A 19,350-nucleotide genomic window follows, 5' to 3' on the forward strand; every position below is an offset into this window, starting at 1 on the left:
TGGGGAGGAAGGTTTCAAGGACTTGAAGAGACTTGGCTAGAAGAGGCATGAAGGGAAAACTTGACTGCATTTCTGCTTTTTGCTTCCTCTCCTACCTACCACTAGGCGTCAGGCAAAGCACAGCTAACCATCCAAGAAGCTTCAAAGACACAGCCACCCAAAGATCAACACGGGTGACTTAGTATAGGGGATGACAAACTAAGAGCACCTAGGGTAGAAACCCAAAATGCAGGCTTCCTTCCCATCCCAGTCACTGTTAATGAGGACACTTATTTTGTCAGAGTAGACTTACTTTTTCTCCAAACTGTCCATATATTCTTTCTTCTTTCTCCTACTTTCCTGGGCAGAAATCTAAGACAGAAGAAGAAATATAAACACAAAATATATGTATGGGTTTCTGAACCTAGGAGCAAATCAATAGCACACATGGAAGATGGTTATATGTCATAAGCAAGGAGATTACTCAAGCTCTCGACTCAATATCACACTTCACTAGTTACTACCTGCCTCTACTCACTCATCCCTAACTCATTTCTCAAACAATTTTCCCAGCTCCCAGGGTGGTATAATAAAATGCTGGATTTGGAATCAAGATATGGGTTTAGCTCCTTCTCCTGTCAGTCATTACTAAAGCATCCAGTCAAAACCCCTTCATTTCATAACTAAGGAAACTCAGGCTCAAACAAAGTGATTTGTCCAAGGCCACACTTGCCACAAGTAAAAGAGGTGAGATTCCAACTCAGGTCCTATGATTCTAAGCTCAACGCTCTTTTCACTGTACCATGGTGCACTTGAAGCAAAGTAGGTTCTTACTTTCCTACAATTTCCACCCATTTGGTCTTATACAGCCATGTCTTATCTTTTTTCTTTCTTTTTTTTGGGGGGGAGGGGGGAAAGTAGGGCAATTGGGGTTAAGTGACTTGCCCAAAGTCACATGGCTAGTGTACCAAGTGTCTGCGGCCAGATTTGAACTCAGGTCCTCCTGACTCCAGGGCTGGTGCTCTATTCACTGTGCCACCTAGCTGCCCCAGCCATGTCTTATCTTAATCCTCCAAGTACCTAGTGTAGTATCTATACACAGTAGGTATGAAATAAATGATTGTTGAACCAGTCTTGTTCTGTCTTCTACAGCACCAAAATTATATCCTTTAAGACATGAGAATGCAATTATCATTTCTTCTCTTGGATTAGTCTTTTCTGAACGAAGAATGGCCAGGTTTTTAATTGTTCCTCTAATTACATGGTTTACAGACTAACAATTATGGTTGTTTTCCCCTGCCCATTCTAGTTCATTAATGTCCCCTTTAAAATGACACATCCAAAACTGTACCTGGCTCTACAGGTGTGAGCTAATTAGCACAGAAATATTTTGTCTTCTTGTGGTCTGGACACTAGAAGTCTATTAATATGACCTCAGATTATGTTAACATTTTGGGATCACTGTTAGTTGATATTAAGCTTGTGGGAAACTGAAACCTCCAGATTTCTTTTTGTACAAACTGAGGCCATGCCAGGTCTCTCTATCCTTCTGTCTTTGTACACCTGATTTTTTTTATCCTAAATTCACATCTTTACATTTATTTCTGCTAAACCCCATCTTGTTGGCTTTGGCCCAGCATTCTAGACTGTTGATATCTTTGTTCTATCAATCCTGAGTTCATAGATTATCACTATATTAGTTATCATTTCTTTATTTTCACTTAAAAATTTAGTGTTTCAATAAATATTAATTGAAAGAATATGTAGATATTTTATGTCCTTCCCAAGCCAGTGGTTAAATGATTAGTTACAAGGTCTTGTGGTATTCCAGTAGAATATAGGAATCTCCCTCCAGGTTGACACAACATACCCTAAGTCAGTTGGTTATCCAACTGACTGCAAACCCATTTATCAATTCTGTGAGACTTCCTACATTCGGGCATTTGTCAAATTTATCAATGAGAGTCAGTAAGATAGAGTGAATAGAAGGCTGGTCTTGGAGCCAGGCAGAACTGGATTGAAGTTCTTCTTGTGACACCGTGTGGCCCCCAAGGTCAAATTCACCTCTCTGTCCAGGTAATTAAGACAATAAGTTCTACCCAAGTGGCTGATCTGTCTCAGTGGGAATTCCCACAATAGGTTTCCCTGCATTGATGAATGTACAAATGTGAGGCTTTACTTCTCTCCATTCCTCCCCCGCCCCCCAAAACCCCCCATTTATCAATAAATTATGACTCTAAGTTGAAATGACTTGTTCTTATTAACACGATGTTAGCTCCTCTTATAATTAAGTTAAGAATTTAGTTGTGGTTGATATCAGAATGCTTAGTCTGCAGTTTCCAGAATCTACCCTTTTCTCATTAAAAATCAACACAATATTTTCCCACCATTTATTCTTCATTATTTCTCAAAGATTACTGACAATGGTTTTGACACCTTTTTCGGGTTCCTCTAAGATTCCTTTGGGCCTGAAAATTTGAAATAACTTAAATAGCTAGGTGTTCCTTTTGACTACTTCCTCTCCTATCTTGAGCTATAATTCTCTCTTTATAGCATGTCCTAAGCTTTCAAGGCCATTATCTTTGCTTAAGCTTACTCATTAAGCCTTTTCCTTAGCAGCCAAGTTTAATAATATTTTTATGTGCTGGTGTTTAACACAGACAGGCTTCTGTTTGATGGAACTTGAAGTTATTAAAATCCTACATAAAAATAAAACATTTTAAAATCACATTTAAACATAAGGATATTTAAGAAGAAGAATAAAGTGATTTATTTAGAAAGGCCTAGAATTTTCAAATTTATATACAACTCAGCTTTTATAGCTGTGAATGAGTCTGGAGTTTGTGTGTTTATGGTGTATGCAAACTCTGTTAATGAGTTTCAAACTACAGAGTGAGACTTACTTTAAATCCTTCACCCTTAACCCCTGAAAAGCTATTTTGAAACTCTCTGGCTCTGTTTCCATATGAAGAGACTCCTGGCTAAAGAGGCTTTACACCCTGCTTTTTCCTTTTCAATCCTGTTTCTTTCCTATTCCTTCAAAAGATGTTCTCTACCCTCCCCTCTGATATGGCCAAATTGTCTAGCAATGCTAGCGGAGAAGAGCCACTCAAGGATGCTATTCTCAGCCTCCTCTTAACGCCTTCTCCTCACCATCAGTATGTCTTTCTTCTCCTCCTTCCTCCCTCTGTCTTCTCCCTTTGTGGTTTCTCCTCTGTCTGTGCTTTTTCCTTCATGGGTATTACTGAGTCTCAGTGGGAACCCGCATTGCTAAAGAGCTTTCTGAGGTCAAGTCAAGACGAAGGAGGACTATGAATGGAGAAAAGGCTACTGGAGAGTGATCATAGAGAATGCTGACTTTGCTCCTAATGGAATTACCCCAAGAAGGAGTAATGGGACCATCCAGATCAAGTGTTAGTCTGCTAGCTAGAGTGGGAGGCTGGTGTCACAGTCATGGACTTCCAGAATTTAAGAGTCAGAAGGGACCTCAGTGGCCATCACAAAAAAGCAATCCCCATCATACCACACTCAACAAATAGCCACCCAGTATCTGCTGCAAGTCCTCAAGGAAGGGGAACTTCAGCATTTTTGGATTCTCTAACTGGTGGGAGGTTTTTCTCAACAATAAGCCTAAATCAGCCTCTTTGCAATTTCTACCTTTACTCGTTTCTGCTCTCTTGGGACCAATTAGAATCAGTTTAATCCTTCTTCCACAGGAAGATATGTGAAGAAAGCTCTTGTAACCCCCTTGAGCCTTCCTTTCTCCAGGGTAGTCCAGTTCCTTTAAGCAATTCTCAAAAGACAAACTCAAGGCCCTTTACTATCTTGGTTGCCCTCAGCTGGACACTTTCCAGTTTATCAATGTCCACAAACTGTGGTGCCCTGAACTAAATGCACACTTCAGGTGAAGCCTGACAAGAGCAGAGTAAAGTAGGATTATCATCTCCCTGTTCCCAGAAGCTATGTCTCTCCTACCGAAGCCCAAGATTGTTGGCTGCCACATCACACTGCTGTCACACCTTGAAGCTTGCAGTTCACTAAGACCCCTAGATCCTTTTCAGAACAAAAGACACGCTTACCTCTCTCCCAATTATATATTTGTGGACCTTATTTTTTGTACCCTAATCCAAGACTACATTTATTCCTTTTGAATTTTTTTTAGTTAGGTTCAACCCAATGATCAAGCCTTGTCAATACTGACTGTCCTGCGGTGTGTTAGCTATTTCTCCCCAATATACATCATTTGTAAATTGGATAAGATATCTTTTATGCCTTTATCCAAGTCACTTGGCACAGGTCCATGAACATTCTGTGGAGTTCTCCATCCCATTGATGTTGAACCATTAATAACAACTCTTTTGAGTCTGGCCAACCACCCAACCACTTTGGAATTCTTCTAATTATGTATATTATCTTCTACACTATATCAGAGAATGGTAGTTCTGTCCCATATATACAGATGTCTTAGTGCCCACACAATCATGAACCCAGGACCTCACCTTGTTCTTGATTTTCCTCCTGATTTTCTTCAGGGCTTTTTCCTCTGCTTTTGTCAAGGGCAGTTTGGTGGGGATAGGGTACCCCTCAGCAATCAGTGTCCTCTTCTCCTCCTCTGTCAAGATCAAGGGGCCTGACCCCTGGAGTTTCTGCGTAGGCCAAAGCAGAAAAAGGAGGCAAAGAAAAATAACTGAGAATACAAAATCATATCCTTGAAACAGTCAGCAAAAGAACAATGGATGTTGCCATTAGACTGTAAATTCCTTGAGAGCAGGAACCATTCATTTTTTTCTTTTTCTGTGTTTCCCCAGCATTTAGTGTAGTGCCCGGAGTGTAGTAAGTGGTTAATACTTGACTTGAAGGAGACTGTAAAAAATAGAATGGACCCCTATTTGTGTTCAGTGGGTACAATGCCTGTATTTGAATGGAAGCAGGGGCTTGGACCTCTTTCCTCCCTTGTGGTGTCTTCTAGGACTCAATGCATTGAATAATTACATGATTTTGCATTGATTTGTCTTACATTTACAAACAGACAGGAGCCAACCCAGCCTAGTTCTTGTCCCTGGGTATTAAAGTTGGAGGGCACCAGCACTTTGTACATATCACATACCTAATCGAGCCTTTGTTGAAGTGAATTGAAGGAATATTTAGTCAACACTGTGGAAAAAACGATCAGTTCCTTCTTGTGGTTGACATGTGAATGTGCTGCCATCAGTATGCTAGGCAGGAGAAAACTGAAGACATGTGAGAAACCAACCATTGCAGAGGAAAGAAGTCGGGGACCTATGCCTCCCACAGTCCATGTGGTCAGCAGCAGACTGTGATCATTTCCTCCTCTACTGGAGAATCACCCCACTGCTCAACTATCAGGATGGTGCTTGTTTCAAGGACTGAAGAAAAAAAAGAAGACCAGGCCTTATCCTAACCAAGGGACTAAATGAGAAGATCGTCTTTTTCTCGGTCCCTGATAAGTACCAAGGAGCACTGGGGATTTGGATTCTGAAGAGTTGACTCTGAATTCCAGTTCTGCCCTTAATATCCTGGTGTGACCTTGGAGAAAATATTTAACTTCACTGGGCTTCAGGTCCTTTATGGAAGCTGGACAAGATGATCTCTAATGCCCCCCCCCAACTCTAAAAATGTATCATTTTATGAATATTTCCCCAAATGGATAACATTTAAAAAAAAAAAGATACTTTAAGAAAGCTATCATGTACCCCTTGAGTCTTCCTTTCTCCAGACTAGTCCAGTTCCTTTAACCAATTTTCATATGACAAATTTAAGGCCCTTTACTATCTTAGTAAATTAAAGGAGTGGAATCTTATGCAAAGCCAGAATTCCCAGTGATTAGCAAGACCTTTGGACAAATGATAGCTTCAGTTGAAACTTCTTTTACAAAAATAGCTCCTTTGGTGTGCAGGGGCAGGGAGAAGGGAAAGAGATGGAGTGGGAAGAGGAGGATTGGAATGGTAGCCTAGCAACCTCCCAAGGACACTGGACTAGAAGTTTAAAGACCCAGGGCAATTCATTTACTTTCTCTGAACCTCAGTTTCCTTACCTATAAATGGGACAATAATACCCACCCTGCGTTACAGTGTTGTTGCTATGTGAATCAAACAAAATAATGGGTGTGCTAGCGTGTTGGAGACCATAATGCACCACACCAAAGCAAAGGGCTGCTCTTTTGAATTTTTCCAAATGCATGTTTGTAAGGTGAATTTAGCAAGTTTTCTGCTCCTTCCAGAGTAGCATCAGTCTCAGGAAAAGATCACAGTTATGCAATAGGCATTCTGGGTTTAATACTTCCAGAAATGTTTTGTGCAATCTGTTTTTGGCAGAATACAAGAGTCAGAGAATTCTATCCTGTGTTACTGTATCTACACAGGGAAATGAAGTTAGACTTCTGTCCTGGATTCTCTTCTCTTCTCCCTCTATACTACACTTCACTTGTGACCTCATCAGTTCCCAAGGATTTACTTACATCTCTTTGCTAATAATCACGTCTCCTTCCTGCTTTAACCTTTCTACTGACCTCAATCTCACAACTCAGACAAGATGTCCCATAGACATTTTAAACTCAACATGTCCAAAACTGAATTCATGATCTTTCCCCCTAAACCCCCCCTACTTCCTTCTTTACCAGTTACTCTCAAAGGCAGTCCAATCCTCCCAGGCCTTCTGGATCACAGCCTAGGAGTTATCCTCAACACCTCACTATCTCTCACCACCCCTCCCTGCCATATCCAATCCGTTGCCAAGGCCTGTCAATTTTACTTTGGCAGCAACTTTCCAATATACTCCCCTTCTCTTCTCTGACACTGTCACCATCCTGATGCAAGCCTTCATCACCTTCCGGTCTCAATTATTTCAATAGCTTGCTGGTGAGGCTGCCTACCTCAACTACCTCTCCACTCCGATCCATTCTGCAGTGAGCCACCAAAATGACAAGACAATCCTCTTAGCTCAGGGGCATTTTCTCGGGTTGTTGTCCATGCCTGGAACTCTTTCTTGCCTCTGATTGAACTACTAACCTTCTTGACCCTCTTTAGGTCCAAACTAAAATTGAACCTTCCCCGACCCCTCTTAATCGTAGTGTCTTCTCTCTGTTAATTATTTCCTAGTCATCCAATATACAGTTTACATTGTTTGCACATTGTCCCCCTTATTAGATTGTAAGCTACTTGAGGGCAGGGACTATCTTTTCCCTTTTTTTTTTGTATCCCCAGCACTTAGTACAATGCCTGGCATATAGTTGGCACTTAATAAATGCTTTTTGATAAATTTGGTTTTATCTCCTTTAACTCAAGAAAATAAAGCAAGCTGCACAGTTAAGATTTAGTATGTGCTGATCTTGAGGCAACTATTATCGAAAAAAAATACTCTTTTAAACCTTAAAAAAAATAACCACCAAAGGGAGGACTTTGAAAAAAAAATACTTGATGATTATTTTTTGTAAATAAAGTTGTGATTTAATTTATCTCCTCTTGACCATCATAGATATATTACTGTGTTTTTCGAGATTTAATTTTAGAGTTTTATAGAGTTTCATTTTGTGTAATAAGTTTTCATCACGTAAGTATTCTTTTGTAACCCAGAAGCTTGAAATGTGTATTTGGAATGTGTACTGTATAATTTTAGCAATAAAGATGATTGATAACATTTTTTTTTAATGCTTTTGGATTGAGTGATTGAGTTAGCTTGTAGCATAACCAAATGTATGGGTTAGTAAAGTGCTTTTAAAAATAAAAATCAGTTTTTATCGAGCTACAATGCTATGCCAGGTCTTATGGAGATTTGTTGTTGCTGTGGAGTTGTTTCAGTTATGCGTGACCCTCTATGACCCCTCTTGGGATTTTCCTGGTCAAGATGCCGGAGTGGTTTGCTATTCCTTCTCTACCTCATTTTATAGATGAGGAACTAAGGCACACTGGGTAAGTGACTTGCTCAGGGCACCCAGCTAGTCTGAAGCCATATTTGAACTGGGGTCTTCCTGACTCCAGGCCTGGTACTCTGTCCACTGTGCTAGCTAGCTAACCTCTTATGAAGATTACATAAGTATAAAATGTAGTTTCTACCCCAAAGGTGCTTATAATATAGATTAGGAAGCAGAACTAATCTACATGAAATACCTAAAATTAAACACACAAATATGCATGTATGCACACACGAATATGCATGTACATATAATAAAACACATGTGTACATTTCATATACATGTTATATATGTGTACACATGTTGGTTGTATGTTGGCCTAGTCCTGTGATTCATCAGAGTGGGGATCCCACCTCCTTCCCTAACCACACCAGATTATTTGTAATTTAGAGCCTTATTTGCCTGGGAGCACAGTAGGAGAGTGATCCCTAGCATGATTCAAAGGCAGCCAGCCCTTCCTGACTCTAAAGTCAATTCTCTATCCATGCCATGCTGCCTTTCTTAAACAATAATTAAGTGTTAAATGGTGCACGGTGTGAAGTTGTATGCAGCAATGAATAGAGACCTGGCCTCAAAATCAGGAAGGCCTGGGGTACTTATCCCTTGAAAGATACATGCTGGCTTTGGGACTCCAGGAAAGTCATTTGATCTCTTGGTGCCCCAGGTACTTCCCAAAGACTGTAAGTTGAAGATCTGGATTGGTAGAAGGTGGTTTTTGTTTGTTTTTCACTGGGAGTTACATATAACAACAAAACCACAAATCTGATCCAAAAAAGAAAAAAATATATATTACGATATTGGCAGTGGGAGGGAAAGGCAGCAAGGAAAGAGAGATATGGAGTATAAAAAGACTGCCTAGAAACTGCTGCAGTAAGACCAAGAGTGACGCCATCTTATTCTGGACAAGGGGGCAGGAAAAGGAATGAAGTAGGAGTAAATCCAAGGGGACAGTTAAAAAAAAACAGGATTTAGTAACAATTTGGATATAGGAGACAAGGGAGAAGGGGAACCCAAAATAACTCCAAGATTTTTAGACTGGGGGTGGCTAGGTGACACAATGAATAGAGCACTGGCCCTGGAGTCAGGAGGATCTGAGTTGAAATCTGGCCTCAGACACAACACTTACTAGCTGTGTGACCTTGGGCAAGTCACTTAACCCCAATTGCCCTGCCTTCCCCACTCCAAAAAGCAAAAAAAAAAAAAAAAAGATTTCTAGACTGGGTGTCCTCAGAATTCTTCCCAAAACCCAGTGAAATAGATGCTGAAGGCTCAGGAAAAACAATTATTTTTAATAAAAACACACTCAATGACCGTTAGGTAAATGAGGTCCTCCCTCCTCCTCCAAAGCAGCTGGCAAGGAAGCTTCCAGGGGGGTGTCTCAAAAGCACTCTTTTGGAACCATACAGAAGCCCTTATATCCTCCTTACTCAGTGGACCTACAGCTGGCATTCGGATCAGTCTGCCAGGGGCAAAGCTAACTAAAACTATGAGGCAGTTCCATGGCAACCTGGAACCCAACAGCCTTGGTTGCTGGTGTGGGGGTTACCTCAAGCTGCCTCGGTCCTGGCTCACAACAACACTGTGGTTAGGTGGCCAGGAGAAATGGGATTTTTATATAATTTAGAGCTTGACTTTGCTCACACAGAATATTGTAGGAAAAAGAACACTGGACTTGAAAGGAGGACCCCAGGGTTCTAATTCCAAGTCTGCCACTCTTCAAGGGGAGAAATCACTTCACCACTCTGGACCTAAGTTTCCTTCCTTAGCTGTAAAATTAAAGAGCTGAACTAGATGAACCCAAAGGTCCCTTTCAGCTCTAAAATTCTACGTGCAAAGTTTTCCATGAAGCAGATAGTTTTAAAATCACTGAAATTTCAACTTTTTAAAAAATCTCGTGTTTATCACTTGTCACAATGTATGGAAACAAATATTAAGTGGGGTCTGATTTGGTGAAGATATTAGGAACAAAAATAAGAAAAACTCACAGGCAGAATTTGCTGGTTGCTACTTACATGAGGTGCTGTCAGGAGAGGGGAATTGGAGAGAGCTGAGGCTGAACGAGATGTCACCTTCCCTGGCCCCTGGGTGGGACTGGATGGCGTCAGGGATGGACTGGGGCTCTGGCTGCCCTCAGAATCACTGCCGTGACTGCTGGGAGGGGTGGGGGGTAGATGTAGGTGTTCCACCACTGCTGGAAGAAAAGAACATGGTGTTTCTTTCATGGGGACACAAGAAAAGTAGTAAGTGGAAAAAAAAAAAGAACCTTTTCAGTTTCCCTGCGGTTGAGCAGAAAGAAGGTAGATGTGTCTAGAGGGCTACAGGTTCTCCTTTCTTGGGTTCAGTCTCTACTTTATCAGTCACTAGGTGACACTGACCATGAGCTTTCTCTGAGCTTTGACATCCACCTCCTCTTCCTCCTCCTCCTCATCATCACAGCTAACATTCCTATAGTTTAAAGTTTTGTCAAGCTATCTCATTTTAACCCTCACAACAAATTTTAACCATCTGAGGTAGGTACTATTTTTATTATTCCTATTTTATAGAAAAGGAAAATGAGACACAGAGTGGTTAAAATGACATGCCTAGGGTCACGCAGCAAGTAGGTAGGATTTGAACGTAGGTCTTCCTGAGTCCAAGTCTTAGGGTCTACCTATAAACTGCAATATTGCCATCAGAGGTATTATGAGGAACAAAAAAAAAAAAAGAAATAATTTTGCCAATGGGAATGAAATATAAAAGGATAGGCTTAATTAGCTTCTTCTGCCAATTCCAAGGTTACTTTTCTCCAATTCATTTTTCAGAATTTGATACTGCAGCTGCTGGAGACTACCAGGGTAACAGTTAGAGTCCAACTTGGAAATTTCCTCTGCCAAAACAGTAGCAAAAGCTAAGTTAATAGACACAGAACTAGAAGACGCCTTAAAAGTTATTTAGTCCAATCCTATCTTGTAGATCTTATAAAGCCCCTTTAAAATATATCTAAAATATAATAATATAACCCCTGTTTGAAGGCTTCCTGTAATGCAAACCAGCTACTCCTCAAATCAAGGAACTCCATATTTATCAGCTCTAATTGCCAGTATGTATTAGAGGTAGGGTTTAAACTCAGGTTTTCCCGACTGCAAGGCTAGTTTTCCATCCATTATACTATGTTGCCTCTTCTTCATCATCATCATCATCATCATCATCATCATCATCATCATCATCATCATCATCATCATCGTGTGACCTTGCACAGGTTACTTAACCTCTTTGGGCTCTACTTCCCTTAGCTACAAAATAAAGGTGGGGTTGAATCAGTGGTTTCTGAAGTTCCTTCCAGCTCAAATTATTTAGGAACAGAGCATCTATGAACCCAAAAGAGTTAAAAGAGAACCAATAACCTGAATTACAGACCCTAAAAATTTGGGATTCTTGGAAACCACATAAATGTGTTTTGATACACATTAGAATAAAATTAAAGGAAAACCTCAAGTATTATGGTAATCTTAGTCAGTAAGGAAAGTGCATATTTAATATTTTTGAAAGTCAACAATTGAAAGTTTAAAGTTATAACTTAAAACATCTAAGCCAAGAATTGGGAGAAAGCCAGACTTCCTAAAGGTCAACAGTTTGACACACCCAGATAAGAACCAGAACATTAAGTGAAGATGCCCAGGGAGTAAGTATCACAATGAATATCAAATTCTCCAGACAGAGTATTTTCATTCAATAAATACTTATTGAGTATTTATGAACACAGTTATATGCCATGTGCAATGAAGCCACATTATTCATTTATCTATCAATCTATTCAAGAGGAATTTATTGAGTATCTAAAAATGCTCTCTCTATCTTGTCAAACACCAGCTGCTGAGACACATGACCACTTCTAAGGACACTGTTGAGTGGTGGGAAAGCAATTATACAGATAGGAAGAAGCTTTTCCTATCACACATTTTTAGAAGTGTGAACTGTTGTGAGTCTTTGGCCTTGTATGGTCTGGGCACCCTCACTGAGGTACACCCAAGGCAGCTTTTGGTTCTCTTCTCTCTACCCCTCATCACTGTTGGGGGGGGGGGTATTCTTCTTCTCCTCCCCAGACTTCTTACTTTCTTCATTTTCCCTTGTTTATGATTCCACCCACCTTATTTTCCCCTCTCTCTTTGTCTCTTCTTCTTACATCTTTCCAATGGCCCCCATAGGAATCCATAAGGCTTCTACAACCTTCTATGCCTTTTTATTCCAGTCAGTCTACATTCCTGCCTACAGTTCCTTTCAAGCAAGAAAACAGAGTAGTTGGTCAGAGAGATCTCCCCATTATTCAGTACTCTCACAATATCATAAATATGCCTACGATCATGTGATGCAAAGCAAAATATCGACTGACCTAACCCAGTTCTTTGGAATTTGTCCTTATCTGCTGCTCAATTTGTATTAGGCTAATCAGCCAAGAACCAGCTGCTTTATCCACTTGTTTCTAGCAGAATCATTCCTGTGTGACTTGCCTTTCCCTCAGACACTCCACTCACTTCAAAGGGTTATTCCCTTAGAAAGGGAAAGAGGGAACAACAGGAAAAGTGGGTCAAATGTGAGTCCACTGTTTCCTGTTGGGTGAAAGCCATCCATTGGTCCCCAGGTGGTTTAGCATTAGGTTTCTAAACCTCATTTGAAAAGGAAAACAGCTCTTGGGTTGCTAAAGAGAATAATAGAGCAGGAGTGGGGAAACTGCTGCCTTGAGGTCACATGTGGCCCTCAAGGTCCTCAAGTGCGGCCCTTTGACTGAATCCAAACTTTAATTTTCACAGTTCTGTGAAGTCTGGATTAAGTCAAAGGGCTGCACTTGAGGACCTCGAGGGCCACAAGTGGCCTCAAGGCCATAGGTTCCCCACCCCTGGGCTAGGGTCATTGGCAAGCAGCTCCATGGCACAAAGAGGTGGTCAGTTACTTTATCCTCCACTGGGTCAGGGTAATCAGAAAGTAGACGCATTTTATTTATCTTGGAAATTCTCCTCTCCAAAGCACCAGAATTATCAGTCACTATAGGATATGTACCTACTGTTAACATTTTGTAAAATATGTCATAACAAATTCATGGAACAAGATTTGTTGGAAAGTCCACTAGTGTCTTAAGAGTCAAACTTGCCAAAAAAAATCACCTTTTACATTCTACCTTATGTTATTTTTATTGCCATCATGCACAGATCCCAAAGTTTTTGTTATTCAGTCATTTCAGTCATGTCTGATCCTTTTTTTTTTTTTAAGCAATCGGGGTTAAGTAACTTGCTTAAGGTTACACAACCAGTTATTTCTGGGTGTGGTGCTAAGTATCTGAGCCCGGATTTGATCCCCAGGTCATCCCGACACTGGAGCCGGTGCTCTTACTCGCTGAGCCACCTGGCCGCCCCTCATGTCTGATTCTTTATGACCCCATCTGGGATTTTCCTGGCAGAGATACTGGAGTGCTCTGCCATTTCCTTTTTTTTCTAGCTCATTTTATAGATCAGGAACGTATGGTAAAGCCCCACACATCTTGTAAATGTCTGAAGCCAAATCTGAACTCAGGCCAGCACTCTATGCACACTGTGCCACCTAGCTGCCCCAAAAGTTTAACTCCCTCTATGTCACCAATGGCTGCTCAGCAGCCCATGACTTGGTGGACAGCGCACTAGCCTTGGAGGCAGAAAGCTCTGGGTTGAAGCTCTGTCTCCTATACATACTGACTATGTGACTCTGCAAGTCACATGTCCCAGGCAGCCTTCTAAAACTTGAAAAGAGAAGGCATCCATTTGTACAGAGAGAGGAAGTTTTCTCAACAAGTGTTTCCTACACCAGTGAATTCATAGACCTCATCAAAAAAAAAGAACAATTTACATTTATATGATACTTTAAGATTCACACCACTCTCTACATACATTACCTCATCTAATATTGCTATGAGTGATGAAATGCAAATACTACAACCCTCATTTTACCTATGAGGAAACAGGCTCAAAGTTAAATGGCTTGCCCAAAGTTTGAATGAACAATATAATTCAATTTAATAAACATTTATTAAGTATATGCTATGTGCTAGGCACAAAGACAGAACCTGCCCTCAGGGAGCTTACATTCCAATAGGGAAAGACAACTTAAGAAAGGAAGCTGGAAGGGTTGAGTCTGAAACTCAAAGTCTATTGTTTTTTACTTAACCATGCTGCTAACTAATTTGTCTAGCAGACTCTTTCTCCTTAGAAACACAAAGGTAAACATCAGCCCAACTCTTGTTAGACCAAGTCCTTCAGTTACCTCCTCCTGCCCCAAGAAATGCTGTGTCTCAAGGCTTCGACCTTCTCTCTGTACTCTTTTCTTCAGTAATCTCATCCATCTCCATGGCTTCAGTTTTCACTTCTATGTACTTTCTATGTAGATTCCAAAATCTACACTGTCTAGCTCAGACTTATCTGTGCTCCAGTCAAATTACTTTTGCAGCAATGTAGTAATGATTGGAGAGAGAAAAATGCTTTATTTTGGTCTCTCCTCCCAGTCACTCCAGGGTGAAACCTGGGAATCACCCTTGCCTCTTCCCTCTGCTCAGACAATGTATATCCAATCAGTTCCCAAGTCTTGTTGACTTTACCTCCACAATATATTTTGAATCCACCCTCTTGTCTCTATCCAAACATCGACAACCCTCACAAGCTCTTACCAAGACTGATGTTAATAATCTCTTAATTAGTCTTCCTGGACAGCTAGGTGGTACTAGGTCTGGAGTCAGGAAGACTCATCTTCATGAGTTCAAATCCTACCTCAGACACTTAATAGCTGTGTGACCCTGGGCAAGTCACTTAACCCTAGTTGCCTCAGTTTTCTCATCTGTAAAATAAGCTGAGAAAGAAACTACTCCAATATCTCTGCCCCCCAAAAAAACAAAAACCCAAACATGGTCATGAAGAGATGGACATAACTGAAAAATGATTGAAATTGGTCTTCCTGTTTCTGGTCTGTCTTCTCTCTAACCCTTCATACAGTTGCCAAAAATAATCTTCTTAATGTATAATCTGACCACAGCTCTTCTCTGCTCATAAACCTTTTGTGGCCCCCTACTGCTTTTAGGATAAATGGAAATATCTGACTCCAATCTAACTCTTCAGCCAGACTTCACTCTACTCCCCTTCCCATGTTCTGTGTGTCCGGGCCAAACTAAACTTTTGCCTTCTCTCACCTTCATGCTTTGATGTTTTGCAGATGATTAACTATTCTCATAGCCCTGAGGATCAGAAAAGGGTAAAGTGAAGGTATTAGAAGCCACTGACCCCTGGAAAAAAACCCAGATATTAGAGTGAACATATTACTGGAAGGAGAATGTCAGTCTATGGTGAAATGGGATTCTATTTTTAAAACTGGGATTTAAAAGAAACTCCTCAGCAAAACATCAATTGCACAACCTAGGTCTAGCAGAAGTGCAACACGAGGCATCTTACACACTGTCCCTCCCCATCCCACATGCCCTTATTCCCTACGCCTTTTGTGCAACATCAGCAGCCAACCCCAAAGGAAGCACTGAGAACCAACAGACCTTCCTTCGAAGAGAAGTTTAAGAATTGATCCACTTCATGAGGCTCCAGTTTAATCTTGGGAAGGATTTTCAGGCTTGGAGACTTGACCTAAAGACAGAATTTCAAACAAGTTTTTGGGCTGTTTGTTTGTTTTTAAATAAAAGAGCAATGACATGGTGCATAGCTATAGAAGAGCTGTTTATCCCACTTTTTTTTCCTTTATCTGGGGACACTCTACCCCCAAACTCTACTAAAAGCTGGCTAGTAGAAACTAAGAGCTGCTTCTTTCAGAATCTTATAAAGCAGGTGGAACCCCCAAATGAATTAAAGCTACTGACCATATACTAATGGTTGAACCCCTCCAGGGCTAGAATATTGTAGTGGCATTTAAGACAGAGGAAGTTGAATTGTGTGTTCAGTGGTTCTCTTTTATATAAGATGATACAGCTGACTCTCCAGCAGTTTGTCCCCTCACCCACAACAGCAGATAGAAGCCTGCACTGAGCCATCCACAATCTTCTCAAGTAATGACATGTACCTGTGAAACAGCAGGTTAGGGAAATGGTCTGCGGTCACAGAAGAACCAAACTAGTCGGCCCAAACAAGGGATAGAATTTATTTCCTTGGCTTTATAAGCACCACAATCTAAACCAAATTAATTAATTGCACTATAGCAATGACAGCAAGGAAATAGCTTACAAATATGTCAGAGGCCCAGTTCTTCAAAAGAATCCCAGGATAATAGGTTTGTAGCTGGAGAATGTTAGCTCCTCCACTAAAATATAAGCTCTTAGGGGTGGCCAGGTGGCACAGTGAGTAAGAGCACTGGAGCCAAAGTCGGGATGACCTGGGATCGAATCTGGGCTCTGATACTTAGCACCACACTCAGCAATAACTGGCAGTGTAAACTTAAGCAATTTACTTAACCCCAATTGCTTAAAACACACACACACACACACACACACACACACACACACACACATATATATATAAGCTCTTAGAGTTTATATTCATAAGTGGGCACTTAATAAATATCTGTTGATTAACAAAAGTGAAGTCCTACCTTCTCTTTTTAAAAATGAGAAAATAGAGACCCAGAGGTGTTAAGTAATTTGGCCAAGGTCACTAGTAAGTGACTGAGGCAGGAACTCTACCCCCATCTTGCTAATTCCAAGTCCAAAATCCTCTCTACCATGCCACTTTGCTGCCTTAGATGAAGGGATTCAAGTACCTGTGTAGCAAAGGACCATAAGAAGGCAAATTCATAAACTTTTTTTTCTCATGATGTTTTCTATTCTAACCAGATATAAAGAAATACAAAGGGGTTTAGCACTGTTTTGTCTGAGGTGAAGCTTCATAATTCTACTCACACTGGGTTATCAGCTTCCAGCACAAGTGATTTTCCTATGCAAGACAGGTTCACCTGCTAGTCATATATTCATGTAATATTTCTATGCAATTTCTTGTATGTAACATATTGTGCAATTCTCAGAGATTTTGTGAAAATGGGAAAATAGATGTGGGTTGGTAGTTAATATTTTCTTGAATGCCTTAGATTAGTAAATGTTTATTAATGACCAAAATAAAAACTATTTGGCATATTTCTCCCTCTTTCAGTATCTAAAGAATCAGTCTCTAAGAAAACTGAGACACTAATGCATTTTGGTGAAGTTTTGAATCGATCCAACCATTCTGGAGAGTAATTTGGAACTATACCCAAAGGGTAATAAAACTGCATACCCTTTGATCCATCAATATGATTACTAGATATGTATTCCACAGAGATTTTTTAAAAAGGGAAAAGGTCCTATCTGTATAAAAATTTATAGCAACTCTTTTTGTAGTGGCAAAGAATTGAAAATTGAGGGGGTGCCCATCAATTAGGAATGGCTAAACAAATTGTGGTATATGATTGTAGTGGAATACTATTGTGCTATAAGAAATGAGGAGCAGGATGCTCTCAGAAAAACCTGGAAAGATTTACATGAACTAATATAAAAGTGAATAGAACCAAGAAAACATCATACATAGTAACAGCAATATTGCACAATAATCAACTGTGTATGACTTAACTATTCTCAGCAATTCAATGATCCAAGACAATTACAAAGAACTCATGATGAAAAATACTATCTTCAGAGAAAGAACTGATGGAGTCTGAACAGAGACTGAAGATTGTTTTTTCACTTGCTCTATTCCTTAATTTTTTTGTCTGTGTTTTCTTTTACATGACTAATATGGGAATGTTTTGCAAGACTGCACATATATAACCTATTGATTATCATCTCAGGTTAGGGGAGAAGGTAAAGAGGAAGGGAGAGAATTTGGAACTGAAATTTTTTTTAAATGAATGTTAAAAATTTTACATGCAATTGGGAAAAATATTATTGAAAAAAAGAATCAATATCTCAATGTTCTCGAAAGTGTGACCTGCATCATGGGCCTCATCCATGTATATTTATTTGGTCTTGTTTAACTCTCTCTGTTTTCTTTATTACCATTTCTATCAGCTTTTATCATGCAGCACATCAGGGACTATGATGTTAGAGTCCAAATATAGTGATTCAACTATCACTAATGAAGAAAATAATTATAGAAATCTTTACAAATCTCATATTTTCTATTTGTTTTCCTCATTTCTGCTTCATCCTTTAATGTTCTTTGGAAAATCTGGGTATCTGATTCTTTTGGCAAGCTTTCTATAAATTTGTTTATTTCTCCATTGCTTTTTGCTGTTTTAGGAAGTAATACTGTTCATAATCTTATACCGCCTTCCTCTGTAAGATTTTACAGAGTTTATATTCTGAAACTCATGCTGCCTTTGGCTAATCTCTCTCTCTCTCTGCTTGGAAAAGAAATCAAAAATTTATTGCCTAAGTAAGTTTACAGATTATTTTGGTCTCCTAAAGGTGGTGACTGATTTAAATCTGTTAAATTTCCTTAGGAAATGGTGATAGTCTCCACTGATGTTCATTCCTTTATCCATTTCCAATTTTTGAGCATCAAAACCATCATGTTGTAGCTATTTTAATTGCACTCTTTTATAAAGTCTTCTCAAAGAAGCAACATTGGGCAGTGGATAGAGAACTGGCCTCAGAGGCTGGGGGACCTTGGTTCAAGTCCTGCCTCTGCCATATACTAGCTATGTGACCCCAGAGAAGTTCATGAAATGTTCAATGCCCCCAAGCAATTCTCTAAGGCAGAAAAGGCCCTGATCTTAATTGCCAGAGGAAATATATATTCTTCTCATTTTTATTCTTTTATCTAATTTGGAATTGCTTTTGATTTTTGTGATAAGAAAGTAATTCATCATCCAGTCATTTTAGTAGTGCCTTACTTTTTGTGACCCCATTTGGGGATTTTCTTGGCAAAGATACCAGAGTAGTTTGCTGTGTCCTTCTCTAGCTCATTTTACACATGAGGAACTAAGGTAAACAGGGTTAAGCACCTTGTTAGAATCACACAACTAGTAAGTGCCTGAAAGCCAGATTTGAACTCATGAACATGAGTCTTCCTGATTCTAAGCCCAGTGGTCTATCTATTATATCACCTAGACAGTTGATTTAGAATTTATTCCCTCATTGGTACCTAGGCAATTCCTATCCATTAAGATATTGTCAATTTCTTTGTGTGTGTGTGATGCTATTTGGTGCTCACTATGTCCACCACCTTCTAATTCTTTTCTTAAAGAAACATTCATAACAGATGAGACTTCTGTGTTTTCTATAAACCTTTGGCTTCTCTCATTTCTTAATCTTAAACTGTACTGTTTTCTAATATTATTTTTGCTGCTTTCTCCTATGTCCACTTGGTACTGAAGTCACCAAGTATTAAAACATATGCTGATTTAATTCTGAGGGTCTTACAGTGTTCTGCATAGGACTTCTTTATTTCCTCATCCTCTATAATGGATGTTGAACATTG

The 19,350-nt window shown here is 39.8% G+C and overlaps 1 protein-coding gene across 1 annotated transcript in view; it reads right to left on the reverse strand.

Annotated features, from left to right (window-relative positions):
• CREB3L2 (cAMP responsive element binding protein 3 like 2) overlaps positions 1-19,350 on the reverse strand; it is a 170,340-nt gene that overhangs the window by 27,912 nt on the left and 123,078 nt on the right. Inside the window, exons 4-7 of the mRNA XM_069086992.1 lie at positions 15,447-15,534; positions 9,922-10,100; positions 4,479-4,625; positions 293-351 (exon numbers count right to left, since the gene is read on the reverse strand). Of these exons, the coding sequence (XP_068943093.1) occupies positions 293-351; positions 4,479-4,625; positions 9,922-10,100; positions 15,447-15,534 (473 nt within the window). The remainder of the gene's footprint in view (positions 1-292; positions 352-4,478; positions 4,626-9,921; positions 10,101-15,446; positions 15,535-19,350) is intronic.

Source organism: Petaurus breviceps, unplaced genomic scaffold (assembly GCF_028583685.1).
Source record: "Petaurus breviceps papuanus isolate PSGF00001 unplaced genomic scaffold, PetGlider_PUasm1.0 181, whole genome shotgun sequence".
NCBI lineage: Eukaryota > Metazoa > Chordata > Mammalia > Diprotodontia > Petauridae > Petaurus > Petaurus breviceps.